The sequence below is a fragment of the Empidonax traillii genome, unplaced genomic scaffold (assembly GCF_003031625.1).
Source record: "Empidonax traillii isolate 1590-97213 ecotype Southwest subspecies unplaced genomic scaffold, ASM303162v1 scaffold11:size2795301, whole genome shotgun sequence".
Taxonomy (NCBI): Eukaryota; Metazoa; Chordata; class Aves; order Passeriformes; family Tyrannidae; genus Empidonax; species Empidonax traillii.
This window is the reverse complement of record NW_020955204.1, coordinates 1,234,798-1,251,234: the sequence shown is the minus strand read 5'-3', so window position 1 is coordinate 1,251,234 and position 16,437 is coordinate 1,234,798. Positions and strand designations below refer to the sequence as shown.

At 41.0% G+C, this 16,437-nt stretch overlaps 1 protein-coding gene across 3 annotated transcripts in view; it reads right to left on the bottom strand.

The window, feature by feature from the left end:
- The window catches only part of AMBRA1 (autophagy and beclin 1 regulator 1), a 121,394-nt gene that overhangs the window by 28,442 nt on the left and 76,515 nt on the right, over positions 1 to 16,437 (bottom strand). For all 3 annotated transcript variants that reach the window (XM_027887067.1, XM_027887076.1, XM_027887082.1), the window contains 3 exons: positions 15,941 to 16,129; positions 15,332 to 15,486; positions 1,067 to 1,206 (listed from right to left, as the gene is read on the bottom strand). In XM_027887067.1, the coding sequence (XP_027742868.1) occupies positions 1,067 to 1,206; positions 15,332 to 15,486; positions 15,941 to 16,129 (484 nt within the window). The remainder of the gene's footprint in view (positions 1 to 1,066; positions 1,207 to 15,331; positions 15,487 to 15,940; positions 16,130 to 16,437) is intronic.

Here is a 16,437-nt window from a genome sequence, read left to right as displayed (position 1 = left end):
TAGTCACTATTAACAACTGTATATATTTATTCTGATTGAAGGTAGTGGTTCTACACTGACCATATGACTTTCCTCAAGCACCACATGCCTGATGTCATGCACAACAGATGGGAGTCCACATGCAAGTGGTACAATCACCAGCAGTGCTGCAAGTTTCTAGCCGCCAGATTTTAAGTTACAAGGAACTTCAACATGTGAAGCGTAACCCAAAAGCATACCAAGGTAGTTCAGTACCAGGAAACAACTGAAGCAGAGAAATCGGTGAAGTGTTCCTGCAGCATAAAAGAAACACAGCTCCAAAAGTACAGTTGACAATACAATGGAGAAAAAGGTCTTAACAAAATACGATGCAGAGACTCCTCAAGAACACTGCATGCAGTATGTTTCACTGCTCACTCGGTCATCTGTGTCACACCACATCTAAATTAGCTTGTGTTTAATTGCAAGCTTAAAGAGGGGCAGCTAGACCCTTCACAGCTCTTTATAAATACGAGAACTGAAGTCTACATGTCACATCACTGGGCTTTTAGAGAGGACACCAAAATAATTCACTGACTTGCTCATAGTTATGACAAAAGTCTTTGTAGTTCATAGAATCTCATGCCAGAATAATGTAACAAATATTTGATAATTCTAGGACAGCAGCTTTTAATCTGTTGGTGAACTTCAAGAGGTTCTTTAATGCTGAGGAAAGCAAGTATATTAGTTACAGCTGCCATCTGCAGTCACTGGAAACTTTCAGAAGTCCGTAAATCCACAGGGACTGAAAGACACTGTAGTAGGCATATAAGAAATAAAGGATCTTGAAATTCTAGAAAGTCATGGAAAATAAAATGAGCTAATGAGATGCACTTCTAACAGCCTCTGAAGTTTATAATCAGCAAAACAAACACTGATTGTAAGAGACTCAGGTAAACAGTGTGGCAAACAAAAAGCAGTGTTAGGAATTGGGATTTTTGGGCCCCTCAAGCACCGTGTCCCAGGCAGTGAAAAGCCATGTTATCCCCAGTGCCCTCAGAATATAATGACCAAAGCAGTTATATCTCCATGTAAAGCAAGCACTTACTCTGGTCGGCAAATCACCAGGTCCCCTTTGTTGGTGCCATATGCCAATCCCAGGCCTGGCTCGGGCAGCCAGCGAGCAGAGTTTATGCTGACATGTCTTCTCTGGTCGGCAGGCATTGGGTACAGAACGTTGAAAACTCTCTGAAACAATAACAAGAGATTACTTGACAGGACAATACAAGGCAGGAGAGGCAAGGAGGCTCAAACAACTGTGAAATCACCCTGCAGCAGCACAGATGGCCATGGAGACATGTCACTATACAGGATGTTGCAAGAAACCACTAATTCAACAGTGAGAGTAAGCAGCTGCTAGAAATGCACATACACGTGCCCTTAAATATTTAATAGACTGACTGGTACACAGCTGTGAAGCAGAAGTAGTTCTGTCCCCAGGAGAACCTGCATGTCACTCAGTGGGCTGTACAGTCCTTTTATTCAAACTAATTAAACAAAATAATGGGGACAAGTAGTATAGTCATTATGAGAATAACACAAGTACATAAGTAACAAATGACTCAGTTCAGGTCGGCTTCCAACACCATCCATTTTGTCTGCAGAAAGGTAAGAAGCTGAAGAGTTGCTAAGACTGCAGGTAGTTAGCATGGCTGCAAGCCAGTGCTTGCCAAATGCTGCATTAAGGCAGGAGAGTGAAAACCCTGTGCACACGAAGGTCTGCACTAGCTTGGTTTCTGAAGTGTACTGCTCCTACTCCAGGAAGCCAATGCCTTTTGTACAGCACAGTGCTTTCCTACACCCTGCCACCCAGCAACCAGAACTGGGTATATGATAACAGTCCATTTAGCCCCAAAACACATGGAAATCATAAAAACAAAGAATGGGGAATGGAAAAAAGCAGTAATGAGTCAGTTTGGCTACCAGGAATAGACAGGGACAAGCTGCTTCAGTGTACTGGGCTATCAGGGCTTCAGAAGTGTAGGACTAAGGACCTACCTTGGCATTTACAAGACCAAATTGTGACAGAATTTCTGCAGAAATTTAGCTTGTATTTAAACCTGTAATCACTGCAAGTAACACAAACTTCGAATCCAGATTTTCAGTGAGATAAGTCCAAGCTGAAAGACATGTTTTCATTAGATTTTTCTGGCAAGCATCCAATCATCCCAAAACCTTTCTTCCAAACTCTTCAGAAACAGGGATGGTGCTGGACCAGGAAACAGGGAAGGGAACGAACGTGTGCTGGAACAACAGGATAAAGGTTGATAGGAATGCAGATCAACGACTACTGCACTGCTGAGGTGGCCTGAAGTAATAATTAGAATCCATTAGGATGGGACTCATCAGCTAGCATAACAACCTGGGACTGTTTTTCTCCGTAGCTCTAGTGTCCACTGCACATTTGGTCTGTTTGACAGTTTGAGATGCCTGAGTCAGAAACCATTTAACTGTATGCCCTCCGGTACTACCCAGAACCTTCATCCTCATCGTTGGAATGCAAACAAAGTAAGTAGGAGCACAACAATAGAGCTACGTTATTTACCATCACCAGTAACACATGTAATTGGTTCCTCTGAGGTGGCCACATTAGAGGAGAAAATGTCCTTACAGATTTCTCTATAGGACAGAAGCTGGTCACTCTTTGCCCTGGCTATCACTCAGCAGTTAGTGTATTCAGACAATGTCGGTGTTTGGATGGAAGGAACAGGTCCTTAGGGGTTTATCTAGCTCTTACCCATCTCTGCCATGACTGTCCCATTAACTCACACACACGCACCTTGCTTGCTGGGAAATCAGGGAGGGAAAAGCAAGGGGAGAAAAAGAAGGGGGGGGAAAATCAGATGTACGATGGTAGCACCTGTTACCATGGAGATTATGGTGCACTCGGAGATGGGAAGACTGGATTTGGAGGAGGAGGAAGAAGGAGGGGAAAGGGAGGGGTCCCCCAGAGCTAGGAGCATAAATTTGTAAAATAAGCATTCTAAATATCTTAAAAACTGCAAGGGTCTTCCATCATATCCTTCTTTGGCTAGTCAGAAACAAACGATTTCTCCTGAAAATGGCTTTGCAAGGTACCACAGTTCCAGAAGCCACCTTCCTGGCCTAGCCACAACCTCCTCTCCACAGGCAGGTCACCTTATATAGCTGTTGTCCCACACGCTCTGTAACCAGCCATGCCAAGGTAGGAGACTTGCTGGCTACAGCTGAACACCCGGGTGCTTTGCAGTAAACAGCACCCCATGGAAAGTGCTCCCCCAAGAACATGAGTCTGGTTCTGACAACCTGCAAGTGTTGGCTGAGGGCTGAATCTCAAAGACAAGATGGCTTTAAAATTCTGTGTCAGAATAGTTGCTTCATCATTCCACTCCATTCCATTCAATTCCAAACAGCTTGTCATGCTGAAGAGCTCCCCTCCCCTGCTGCTTCCCACTCCCACGCTAATGGGACAACTCCATGCAGTGTTAAGGGTGATGACATCCGTGCGTGTAGTAATTAGTACATAAAAGGAGAGAGCAGCTGTACTGGCATAATCACCACTCGCAGCAGTAACCAGGACCCAGCTAATCAATCTGATGCAGTCATACAGACTGTCTGCTGCAATTGCATCCATTAGCAAGACCCCCTACTCTATCCACAAAGTGGAAGAAAAAATTAAAGTTCCTTCAACATCGGCAGGTCCCTCTCTTCAAAGAAGGTCAGAACTCCGTCAGAAGCACTGTTCTCCATAGATTACAGCTAATTCCTTTTGGAGCTTTTTTTGGTCTTTTTGTTTCCATTGCTAAATCTTATAAAGAGCTACTCAGATATTTCAACCAAAGTAGTCAGCCTGAAAAGATACCACAGAGTGACCACACCTTTCTGCCAATGAACTGTTAATACTTTGTAACTCTAAACTTCTAGGAACAAAAGGTTACTCAAGGAATCCTACACTAACATAATTCTTCAACTTCTAGGTCAAGAGATTGCTGCCAACCCTCACACACTCTTAAAATTAACAAGACAAATGCATAAAGTTGATAATTCAATTGTTTCTTTTCATTAGGGCTGGACCACAGATCAGTTGCAGGCCATGTGTGACAGCCATGTTGATGGCCAACAGTTAAGGAATCGGTTTAGAAATACTGATGTAAAAGTCCACTAATCTTTAAGGTGCTCACCACACTCTATCATAGCTTCGAGAGAGAGCTTATTTTTAATAGTATAGCAGTTTCATTTAAGAGGGATTTCATATTGCATCCACTTTACCAGCCCATAATCACTATCAGCAGTCACAGTAAGCTTCCATGCTCTTTACCATAGCCAATGTCAAACTTGTTCTAAGCATCACTGTGCTACTAATTCAATAATACGTAGCCACACCTTTAGATGTGGTGATTCAGCATTTTACAAAGTTGTCAGCTGCCTTTATTTCCAGATGCTGTTCTGAAATACTTTTGAACAGTATGTTTCTCTAACTACAAACACTGTGAAATCTGAAGAGTGGGAGCTTCAGAACATCCCTGTGGAAGCTTAAGCCCAAACAGGCAATGTACGTACAGCAATGTATGTATAGTTCTCTTCTTGGCAACAACGTAAACACATAAATGTCATTTCAGTACACACAACAAGTCGTACTCCTTCCCTTTAGAGCCACATGACCCAGCCTGAATTACACAGAACACCTGCCTGACCTGTGCTTGTAGAAAATCCTTTCTCTGGTTATCTCCCCATACTTCATAGGAGATTCTAACAGTTGTCTGTCATTTCAGGGATTCCATCTTTCCCTGAGTGCAGGGGATGTCAGCAAGATTAAAAGTCTTTATCTAGAGAAACCCGAACTGCCTAGGTAGCTAAGCTTCCATATAAAAGGAGACTCATACCAAGGGAAAGCAGGGCTCACAAAAGAAACAGTTGCTTGCTTCTATTCTACATCCCTGTAATCATGAAGTGTGGGGAAAGGTTTGGTTGAGTAATTTCTGTCTCTATTTTCAAAGACTGTACTAAAAGCAACTAATCTTTTTGGTGTGCCTTTTCCATCCTCTCTGAACAGAAATGAGCATGTACATCGTGCACTGAACTCCCTAAAGCTCATTTCATCACTTTACAGCCACTTCTTCAATACTGATTTCAGCAGGGGAAAAGATGGTTCAGAGAAAGCAGGGCTGTAAGGCACGAAGAAAAGAAAAAAATAGGCCCTCAAATTATTCAGCAAACAAGCTACATGTGGAGTGCAAAGGTCACCTCAGGCCCACTGCTGCTGCTTCCCCTCCAACTTGTCAGTGCTGTCACATCAGTACTGTCTCACCTGTCACAGCCACCAACTTAGGTATTTACTTATGGCAGAGTGCCAGGCGAGGCTGCATGACAATCAACAGCCTCAAGGTATCTTTCCCGAAGATCTCTTCCTTGCTGTCAAGCTGCTGTGTACTTATGTGGGAAGAAGGGGCCCAGAGCACAACACATAAGCACAGAGCTAGACAGTAAATTTATACCTACCCTGGAGGGGTAAGAAAACTTTTTGCTAAAAGCCTCTGCTAAGTCCTAGTTATTGACCTATTGCTTCTGTTTTCCCCTGCCACTCTGTCCCAAAGCTGCTGCAATTTAATGACACTATTCAAATTCCACCTCTCCCCTCCATTTCTAAGAAGTGGCAACATTAAAAAGCTGGACAGGGTAATGGCCAGGATCCTGTCAGTCATCACAGTAGCAGCAGGCTACCCCAAGCATGCGCTACTGCTGCCAGTTGGCAACAGTTGCTGCACCGCTCGTCTGATCCAAGCAGCACCGTGCCTGGCCAAAGCGGAGGCATCACATCATCTGCACAGCTGCCTCTTTGCTCAAGGCCTTCCCACCTCTAAGAGAGCAATGAAAAGCAGGGGAGTGCTGAACACTACTTGTTTGGCAGAGCGGGACCTTACTTGTCTTTGACACTCTAAAAAGAAAAAAACATGTTTTGAAGCTGGAGGAGAAGAGAAAATTCTGGCACAAGCAGGCAGGAAAACTCAGCAGGAACTCTCGCTTTTTATCTTTTAAAATTCAATAGAAACACTTCTGCTCTCAACTAGAGGCATCGCCTTTCAAGATGCCAATAAATTTCAAGCCATTACCTTTGCTTAGCCCAAGCAGTAAGTTGGCTGTTATATCAGCCTTGATAAAGACTGCTTGGGGAGGGGGTGCAGCTGTTGTCTCATTTACGTGGGGACAGCTTGTCATCCATGGAGCTCCATCCTGACAGCAGGTAAAGGGAGAGGAAAGGCTGGAGCAGATAAGGTGGGTTTATAAATCACCAGCCTAAAATGTAATTATTAATTTCAAGTGAATCAACACTGTCACCAGAGGCTGACAGACCATGAAAACACACAGGAAAAGAAATATCTAACCTGTTAAACCCAATAGAAACCTCTTACTGTGAGGACTGGTAAAATACACAGTTTCATAGCTACTCTGACCTGAGTTGCAGAAAAAGATCTTCAGAAAGGAGCAATGATCACTGATGGATGGATACAGCTGTAGTGGCAGCTAACATCTGTACTTCACACCTACACAGATGCAAAGTTTATGCTGGTAAACGAAGTGCTCTTCATACGGATACCGGTTATACCACCACAGTAATTGTAGAGGCTGCACAGCTTTGCCAATATGACTGCAGCTATATCTGAGACTCTGGCCAACATAGGTACCTCATGCTTTAGCAAACTAAGTTACGTGAAATATGCCACAGATGCAGCCCTAAAAGCGTGGTCAATCTGCAACACTGTATTAAGTTCACTAAAGTACATCTCCAAGCAAGGTCTAGGCACGGTTTGAAACTACTCAAAGAGCACGATAACAGAAAACTATGAACTGCAGTTGCATTTGCCAGAGCAGCAGATAAGATGCAGTAACAGCATGAAGGCATAAGCAAAGCAAGTTTGACTTCACTGTTTTTGATAGCAAGCACCTTATCAAGACTGAACAGAATTTAAATCAATTAATTTTTTTTTTTTTTTTTAAATTTGCCTCCTCCCAGTGTGTTGCCACTGAAATACCTTACCTGGTGCACTTTTTTTTTAATGTCAATGTGTTAACTAGTTCACCTCTGACACCAGAATATCAGGTAAGTTTCTATAAAGCATCCACCACTCCACTGAATATATGACGTCTTTTGCTTAGCTGCCAGGAAGCCACCTCCATCACTGACTTCTGTTATGTCTCCAACTAACTCAGAAAAGTCTGTGGCTTTTTAAGGCCCAGAAGTATAATAAAAAACAAATATTCTAACCTGATCTCCTTAATAAATAACAGTACACTTTTTTCCCTTAGATTACATTCTTTATTTTGCCTTCTATTAACAAATTTCACAAAAGCTGATGAAATTCAGGCTTAAGACTTGCACTGCCACAAACAACCTCTACAGCAAATTTCAAGTCTAGCTTGTTTAAAGCAGAGGGTCTTGAATGCAAAGCAAAACAAAAACTCCTCAGGATTACATTGATGGCTCAATACATTTATTCATAAGACAACGTATACCATAATTCTGAAACACAGCAAGTCTCCCCTTTGTTTGCAAGGAGTCTCCTTCTGCCTCTATATGCAGATACAATGAAAAAGTCATGCATTTCCCATGATCAGACAGGAGAAAAGATTTTCTTTTTTTGCTACCATCTCCTCTTATTAGGCAGGTTGGTCTGTGCTGCTCAACCCCTCCCCCACAGCTGATTTCTGCTAACAACATACACGTCCTTCCATTAGATCTTCTCTGTTAAAATGGAAGAACTGAAAAATAATGCACTTATCTTTTTGGATTTGTCAGTCTTATCCTCAAATGGATTTTATCATCCAATGCTCAGCACAAATAAAATTTCTTTCAACTCCATTTATCTTCCCCAGATGCAATAGGATTATACATAAAAAATTTTTTTCAGTCTTCACCAATACAAAAAACCTCTTTCTGCCTTTCTCTGCACCTCTTGTGAGTGCAGCAAATTCTAGCTTTGCTTTCTGAGCCACAGTGAATTAAATGGGAACTAACTTTTAATTTTCAGCAACAACTGAAAATTAAGCAAACCTTAACTGTGTATAGTTGATACAATTCCTAAAACAGGTCAGCACCAGAAATTTCTATTGGATGGACTGAGAAACTTTCTGCAAAGGTGAAACGTTGTTGTTTCTTCCTGATCATACCTGATCACCTAATTTATTGCTGGTATTTCAAAGTCAGAGAAGTCTCACTGAAGCACACCTAATCCTTTTTTTCTTCACGCGAGCTCTTCGCATTATCAGCTGGTACTTTATTTCACAAGCCTTCCATGCAACTACTACATTTAAAAATAACTAGTGGGAATCTTAAAAACATTAAAAAGAACGAGGTCTTACAAAGAAATGGATCATCTCAAGTAACAAAGCTCTCATTCAGGAAAATAACACACTTGCAAGTGAAGTAGCTCATTATTTTACTGTCCCCCAAAGGCTGCAAAACCAGGGTAATAGCTCCATAAAACCCTTTAGGGGACTGGTCCAAACCCAGATCTGAACCCTAGGGCTGAGTAAGCAAGGCATTGCTAAACAAAACAATTATCCTTTCATTTGCACATGTGTGTGGTTGGAACAGAGGAAAGGAGAGAAACAGGAATGCCTGTTTGGAGGTGCTGGAGTGACAGAAGACAGATGTGTGTGTGTGTGTGTATACACATACATATTCAGTGCAGATGCACAAGTGAACTGAACTGTGCAAACAGGACTGTGCCCCCAGCTACTGCTATCTCTCGCAAAAATCACCGACAGCTCTGAATGCTGGATCAATCTAATAATGATATGGTCACTTCTCTGGCAAAATGAATGACAGACTTCTTAATTTTTGTCCTTAACTCAGACTGCAAACCAAAAGCAGTATCCGTGAATTCCTCACTAAATGTCATGCTGAGACTGTAACAGCAACATCTACAATATGTTAAAAATCTAAAGACAAGAGCAAAGGATTTGAGCACAGCTGCCATTACACTCTGTTCTCCGTCTGCTGAGCCTCAATAGAATGGCACACGAGATCAAATGTCAGCAATATGTTGACGACAGAGCTACATGCACCCTCATCTAGGTGAAAAGAGGCTGTCATCCAGCTGTCTACATGTCTGTAAGGAATAAACACTGGAAGAAAGAGTTGGTTTAAATTTAATTCGAGGAAGATGGTAGAAGAAGTACTGAAAAAAGTCTTCATGAAATTGCAAACCTTTTCTCCACCCATGGACAGTTTAATGCAAATCGGTAGTAATTCACTTTGGCTCCCTTCCCCCTAACTTCCTTGGGCAAGATGACTAAATAATCTCAGATGTGGAACTATCCTGGCCATTATTTCTTATATCTAGTTAGAACTAGATATAAGTACCCCACTGCACCAAAGTTAACAGTAGCTACTATGGGGAAAATGGGCTCAAGGCCTCACCTGAACTGCAAGAGCTCTGCTCTCCAAATACTGGACCTCATATTAAACAAAACGTCTTGGCTCTCAGTTTCACATCCCACGAAGTAAAAACATCCTGAAGGAATGTCATTTGCCTTTTCTTCACACCAGCTTGCTAAAACTGACATTGTTCCCATGTTTAACCACCTCATGAGATATTAACATAATATTTTATGAAGGAATCCTGATGAGTTTTAAGTTTTTACAGTTTCTTGTAAGTTCTGTCTTAGCAGGCTTCATGCAGACACAGCTGACTGGGTCAAGACAGCAATTTAACTAACTCTTACAATGTACTACTCCTGCATCCACACTCGAATGTGCACATCTGTGAAAATCTTTGTGCCAACTGCACCCCTGAGGTGGTGCTGCATTTTACAGTGATGCTGAATAGAGCTCTTTCTTATGGCACCCTACATTAGCAGTGCTTACCAACACGCGTTTTGAATATGATCTGTTTTTCTAAAGATACCTGACAGATACACAGAGAATATACACTATTTGGTCTCAACCAGACAAGTGATGATTTTTGTATTAAAAGGAGGGATTTCCCGTATCAGTTAGAAAAGGGTTCTGTCCCCATGTCCTCTTCCTAGAATCATCAAGTAAGTACATGCAGCCTGTGACTTTGCTTTGCCTTTTGGCAGTCTGAAAAAACATCGACCCGGTTCAACTTCTGCCAACAGTGAAAAATTTCTTTTGGCAGTAATTGGATATATTTTTACGGTTCTACTCGGAGTCATCAGGGGCTCAACCCTGTTGACCTGAAGATGTCAAATTTCTCTTAAAAGGAGACCCAAGGGACGCACCAACACATGCTTCTTTCAATATACTTACTTTCTTGCAAACTACTCTTGTTTTCAAAAGTCTGCTGGTTCATATGAACTTTTCCACTGGAGGTAACACGTTGCAGTAAGCCATCTCCCCATATTGTCCTAACCAGTTTTCCTTTCACATTACAAGGGGGTGTGCCAGTGAAGCAAATGTGTGGGGCCACTGGCTTTCAAGCTTAAAGCCCCTTTGCTTATGGCTGCAGGAGCATGCATAGTTCACCCAGAGAGTCAATGAGTGACCTTTGCAGACCACATTGGATACATTTTGCTGACACTTGCATGAAGCTCAGAATGCAACAGCACTCAGTAAAATTGTATAACTTCTCACATAGTTTGTGCATTGTTTCCATTAAGAGTTAATAAACTTATAAAAAGCTTGGCTTTGTGCTAAAACTCTGTGAGTCTTTCTGCTTCGGGCCTTTCTTCCTGTGGTATTTGGAATTCTCCATCTGTTTACAATGGAAATGTACACATATTCTGTTCCATTCAGGCTACTGACCCACCACTTAAATGGGATGTTTCCAAAATAGCAGCAGTCTTGTCAAAAGCTAATTCTGGATCTCCACAGCCTGAATTTTCTTCCACATTGAAAGCACAATGCAGTATCTGAGATGGGGCTTGGTTAAGTCACCTTATCCTCACAAATTGTGTGATTTGCTCTTCAGCTTCATGTCAATCAAATTTCTCTATCGCCTACTTCACTTTTTGTATCTTCAACTTAAAAGTTCCTTTCCAAGTTTTATTTTAATTTGGATTACAGTAATCATGCTTTTCTGATATTTCAGAGTTAGCTTCCTCTGGGTAAAATGAAAAACATTAAACATTGCAAGGGCATCAGAATTTGTGAAAGCCAGAAATAAAACTACCTTCTGGTTGCCTTTCTCACTAATATCCACTGCTAACAGATCCAGGGCAATATGATCCTTACACTTTAATGTTTCTAAGGACCTTCAGCTCCAAATGAGATTCTAATTTCATGTTCTTTTAAGTTCCTTAACCTCTGTATATGCTTGAAAACATATGGAATTCAGAAATTACCCTAGACTCAAGCAGCTTAAAAACACTCTTTATTTAGAGACAAGCTCCACTCATGCTTTCAAAATAGGCTACAAAACCTATCCTTACTCGGTATTTGGAGTCCTGTCTCCAAGCTTCCCATCTCTGAAACTCAAAAGGCAGACAATTCCCAATACCACTGCTACCTGTACCACCCCCAAGCTAGAGATCTGCTAAAAGCAATTCCTTCTCTGTACTGTCCAGCTACAGATAAATTTCAAAAATGTTAGCTAGGTTTGCAAAAACACAAAACATGAGCAACAACAAAAAAAAATGAAGCTTGTGCATACCACTTTTGTTAAAAGCCAGCACTACTAGAGTTTTTGTTTTTCAGACTGAAGTTCGAAAATCGTTCTTAAGCAATGCAAGGGTTCCACCTGAAATGCTAAGCAGGTCAATTTGAAGGGAGCAAACCGAAGGAGCACGAACCTCTAGCTCGCAACTACAGTATTTGATGACAGAACAGTATTCTGTTTCTGAGCACAACTCATAACTGTCAACCCAGGACAGTCCTGACCTGTAGAATCCTACCCGATGCCTGAAATACTAGGAGCAAGATGTATACAGAAAACACACACTTGTATGACCAACATGCTCCTTGGTACAATCCAAAAGTGCTGTAGTTCTCAGAGAGAATGTTTCTCTCCAAAACCTACACCAACAGTCAACGGATTCTAGCACAATTAAATGTATTAGAGCTTCATGTAAAAAAAGCTGCATCTTCAAAACATCTATTTCAATAGCAAGATGGAAGAAACTCTCTGAGGAACAGAAACCTGCATTCCACTGACTGCTAGTCAAGGATGTGGAGGAAGAGCTAATTTGAAGCAGAAATAATCATCGTATTTCATCCAGCAGGTTGTCACACTTTTGCAATGACAGAGGCCACACTGCCAGCTCTACTCTCCCAGCAAATTGGGAAGGAGGGAGGGAGGCAGGAAGCAAGGCAGGCAGCAAGGCAAGGAACAACTATCAAACAACTTAAAAGAATTTTCATAGAATGTGATGCAGCATTTCTTTTGGGACTTTTGGAGTAATATATAATTAAAATATCCACAAAAATACTGCTTCAAACACAGCTCTGAATTGTTTTTAATTAAGAATTGAGTAACAAATGCTTTGTATTACAAGCTGTTGGCACAGAGGCAACAAAAATGCTTTGTGATTTTCTCTAATGTGCATATTAAATTAGAGATTGAAGAATACAGTTTTACCAGGTTCCCTAAACCTTTTTCTACTGAAAAGCTACAAACAGGTTTTTACTCAACTGAATATGAATATGTCAGCCACTGTAAAAACAGTGTTCTGAGAACATAGTAAGGTTTCCTACTTAAAAATCTCATTTCATTTTGCATGCCTTGAAAACTATTACAAACTTATGAAGCAGTATTATTGCAAAACTCAAGACAGAAGAAATACCTGTAGTTGATGCACTAATTTTTACAACTAGATGAAGGAGTAATATTTACAAGATTAACAGTTCTATGTTTTCCAGGCTTGGTCCTGCAGGACCAAGCACAAAGACAACCACCAGCACACCAAAATGTTGAAATGATACTCAACAACATCCAACAGAAAGGCTCTTTAACTAAATTAATCTAAACTTATCTAGCTGTGACCTTCTCACATATGCATAAAGCTCAAAGTCCAAAGCAGTCAGAAATGAGACATTTTTAACATCTTTAAACATGATGTGGGAAAGGGGAAAACAGCAAATTAGTTAGCAAATCTTGCTAGACTGAATAGATTTAAAAACGTGGGAGAAAGTTTTTTTGGAAGCTATAAATACATGTGCAAGAAAGATGAAAAAAGCAACCTTTAGAATACATGCAATCCATCTGGAGAAAAAAAAAATCCAGAACTACAGCAGATGAGAAAGACAGAAGTGCAGTGATGTGGAGCAAGTCTGAAAAGCAAGAGTGGGAAAAAATTATACAAAATTTTCAATGCACCAAAACAACCAAAAAAAATTCCCAAACCTGAAAAAAGCCCTGTTGTTTTCTGACTGCATAAGTAAGGCTGTTGTCCAAAAGAAACAGAAAAAAATACCCTCTGAGGGCTTCTGGTAAAAGTATGCTTATCACATTACGTACATTTAAATGCATTCCAGAATGGAGGGGGGGGTGGAAAGAAGGGTTTTTTTGGAGAGAATTCAAAAGGAAAAAAAAATGAAAGCTGGAAGATCAAATTACAAGAGAAAATTAAGGGAATACAAAGCATTACTTCACTAAATGGTGACTAACAGCAAGGGTACAAGCATTTGAAGACAGAGATGAAGAAATATAGATGAAACATTAAAACAGAAGCTTACTGATTTATCTGGCTACAGAAAAATGTCTCCAAAAGGAAGGACTAGAAGCCATAGCAACTGGAGTTTAGAGCAAATGTAAAGGACAGATGAGAGATTTTTTGCTAATAGGACTTCTCCATCTTAACTTACCACAATATGGTAAAAAGACTGTGAGAAGGGATACTCCAGTTTCTGGTAGAAAAAAAAATGCATTCCACTGGGATCTTAAAATAACTGAAAGTATTAGGGAAAACTTTATTTTTAAAAGGATCTAGGAGGATGCTGAATCCATGTACTTAGTGATCTTATATCCACACAGCTTTCACCAACTGTACCTGTTAAAAAAAATGTGTTTTTTTTTTTCCTAAAGGCCTGTTAATTTCTGCCTCTTAAAGAGGCTCATACCAGAATGGTAGCTCAGAAACAGGTCTGAAAAAGTGCTGACTGGTGCACCAAAGAATACCTTAATCATTGATCTTTCCTTGTCTTATAATATGGAGCAGATGATGAAAATAAACAAGAATTTTATATCAGCTGATAAAACAGCTCTCATAATGATACAGCTGAGGTGACCCTCTCTGAATCATGAGTTGTCTGGAGAGCAACTACAGCATTTGAAGGTGAATCAAGGGATTTCTCCCAGACAGAAGTCTCTCCCCAGTGTAAGGTCACTAGACAAATGGCTCACTGCAACCCTTTTACACTGGGAAAGTTCTGCCAAAAGTAATAATAACCAGGGAGGCCTTTAAAAAAAAAATTAAAAGGGAAAAAAAGAGACAGAGAGAGAAGAAAAAGCTTTTTTGTGGGATGAATTCCACTATGACCAAGTTATCCCCCAAAGTGAAAAGGCTTGAAGATTTATTTTTCATCTCCTGCAACAAGTCACCTGAATCCATGGCCTAGAACTCAAATCCAACCCGAATTTCAGCCTAGAAATTACTTCTGATTTTTCAACTCTCTGTGTGCTATCAACCAGGCATGGCTTTTACTACTTTAAACTATAACTGAAGAGCTGTTGTGCTTCACTGTTGAACAAAGCAAACCACACATGTTCTCTTAACGCTATCTGACAGATAGCAAAAAGATGAAGGTTTTCCCTCAAGTACTAAATGAGTCTGAGTAGGCCATGGTTCAGCTGTCCCACAAAGCAGAAGTACAGAAAGATAATTCCATTGCCAAAATATGCCTACATACACATAGAAACAAAAGCTCAGGAAAAGTCTGGTAAGCCTCACCTTCACTTCGCAAGTATGATATGAAGCTTGGCTCCTACCCTTCCTTAAACTGCTAGTGGCTGCTCTCCTAGTGGTTAAGTGCTTTTAGGAGTGATAGAAAATGATCCTGAAGCCTCAGCTGATAAGCTGTCTCAGCAAAGCCAACTGTAGTACCACACACAAGATGCATATTACCCCAAAAAATACAAAAGACTTACTAGGTACTCTGAATGATACCTAGACCTAGGAATGTATTCCACAACACGGAATTGTTTGTCATCATATTTGAAACAAGACGTTTCACAATCCTGTTGTATTTACGTTCTTCTGCCATACCTCTGTAATAAATTTGTTTGCATACCTCTGTAATAAATCCCTTCACATGTTTATTATTCAGTGGGTCTGGAGCAGGCTACCCCTGTTATCATAACAACTACTAGGCTGGAGCCAAAGGGACACAAAACCACTGATGAAAACACACAGAATACGATACACGTATACTCACCCTCATAGAGGTTTCTCCACCGTGGGGCTGTTGCAGCCTGAAGACTTGAGCAACCATGTGTTCTGTGGAGGGGTGCAACAGGATACGTCGGGAAGCCAGTCCCACCATAACATATCTGCCCATTGGAGACAGGCTCACAGAAATAGCATTAGGGCCTGTGAAGAGAAGAGGGGTTATTTCTCTCACAGGTTGATACCCCTCCCCATGCTTCATCCTTACAGCTTTTTCACTCCCTTCCAGCATTCCCATAACACATGCCATACTAACCTAATTCTTACAAGAGGTAGAGAAGAATAAGGAGAGCTGCACAAGTTACCAATTTTGCAAGACATTTCCTTGCTGCCAGTGTTCTGCCACTAAGACAATGAAGTCCTTTAAGGGATAAAAAAACCTATCCCTTAGCAGCTTCCTCCTACCAGCACCTTACTTGTTGGGACCATACCACAAGTCTCTCCCCAGCAGTACTGTGTCTGTAGTTGGTTAGAAGGTCAATAAAATATTTCCTGCTGCTGTAACTACTGATGGCTATTGCCTTTCTTACTGAAGGCTGAAGTTCTGAGGTGACTTCTTACATCCCCCACCCACCCGGACTTCTCGCTGCACGCTTACCAAATCGCTTTGTGTAAAGCATCTCGCCCAAGTTGTGGGGTGCCAGGGAATATACAGCCAGTATTCCTTCATCAGGGAAGCCTCTTTGACTGCTGGGAATGAAGGCTGCCAGCAGCTGCCCATCAGCAGAGATATCACAGCTAGCATCGTTGTAAATTTTGCAGTTTTGGACAAGCACATTCACAGAGGCTACAAAAAAGAAAGGAATAGTGATTAAAACACTAAGGTTGAACAGAGAATAAAGTAAGATCTAAACCTAATGTTGGAGAACGGACAGTACATGCTAAAGGCACTCAAGACATTTAGCTTCCTCCAAAAGTTTATGAAACGTTAATACACTGATTAATGTAAAATTTTCTCCAAAACGGAGATAAGATACTGCAATGAGTCCAGGAAATTAAATCTATTTACCTCCTGGAGCCTTCAGCCAAGAAATAGTAGCAATTGTACTTTATCAAACCCTTCCCTTTGTTGAGTATAACGCTATCCTTTGCAAA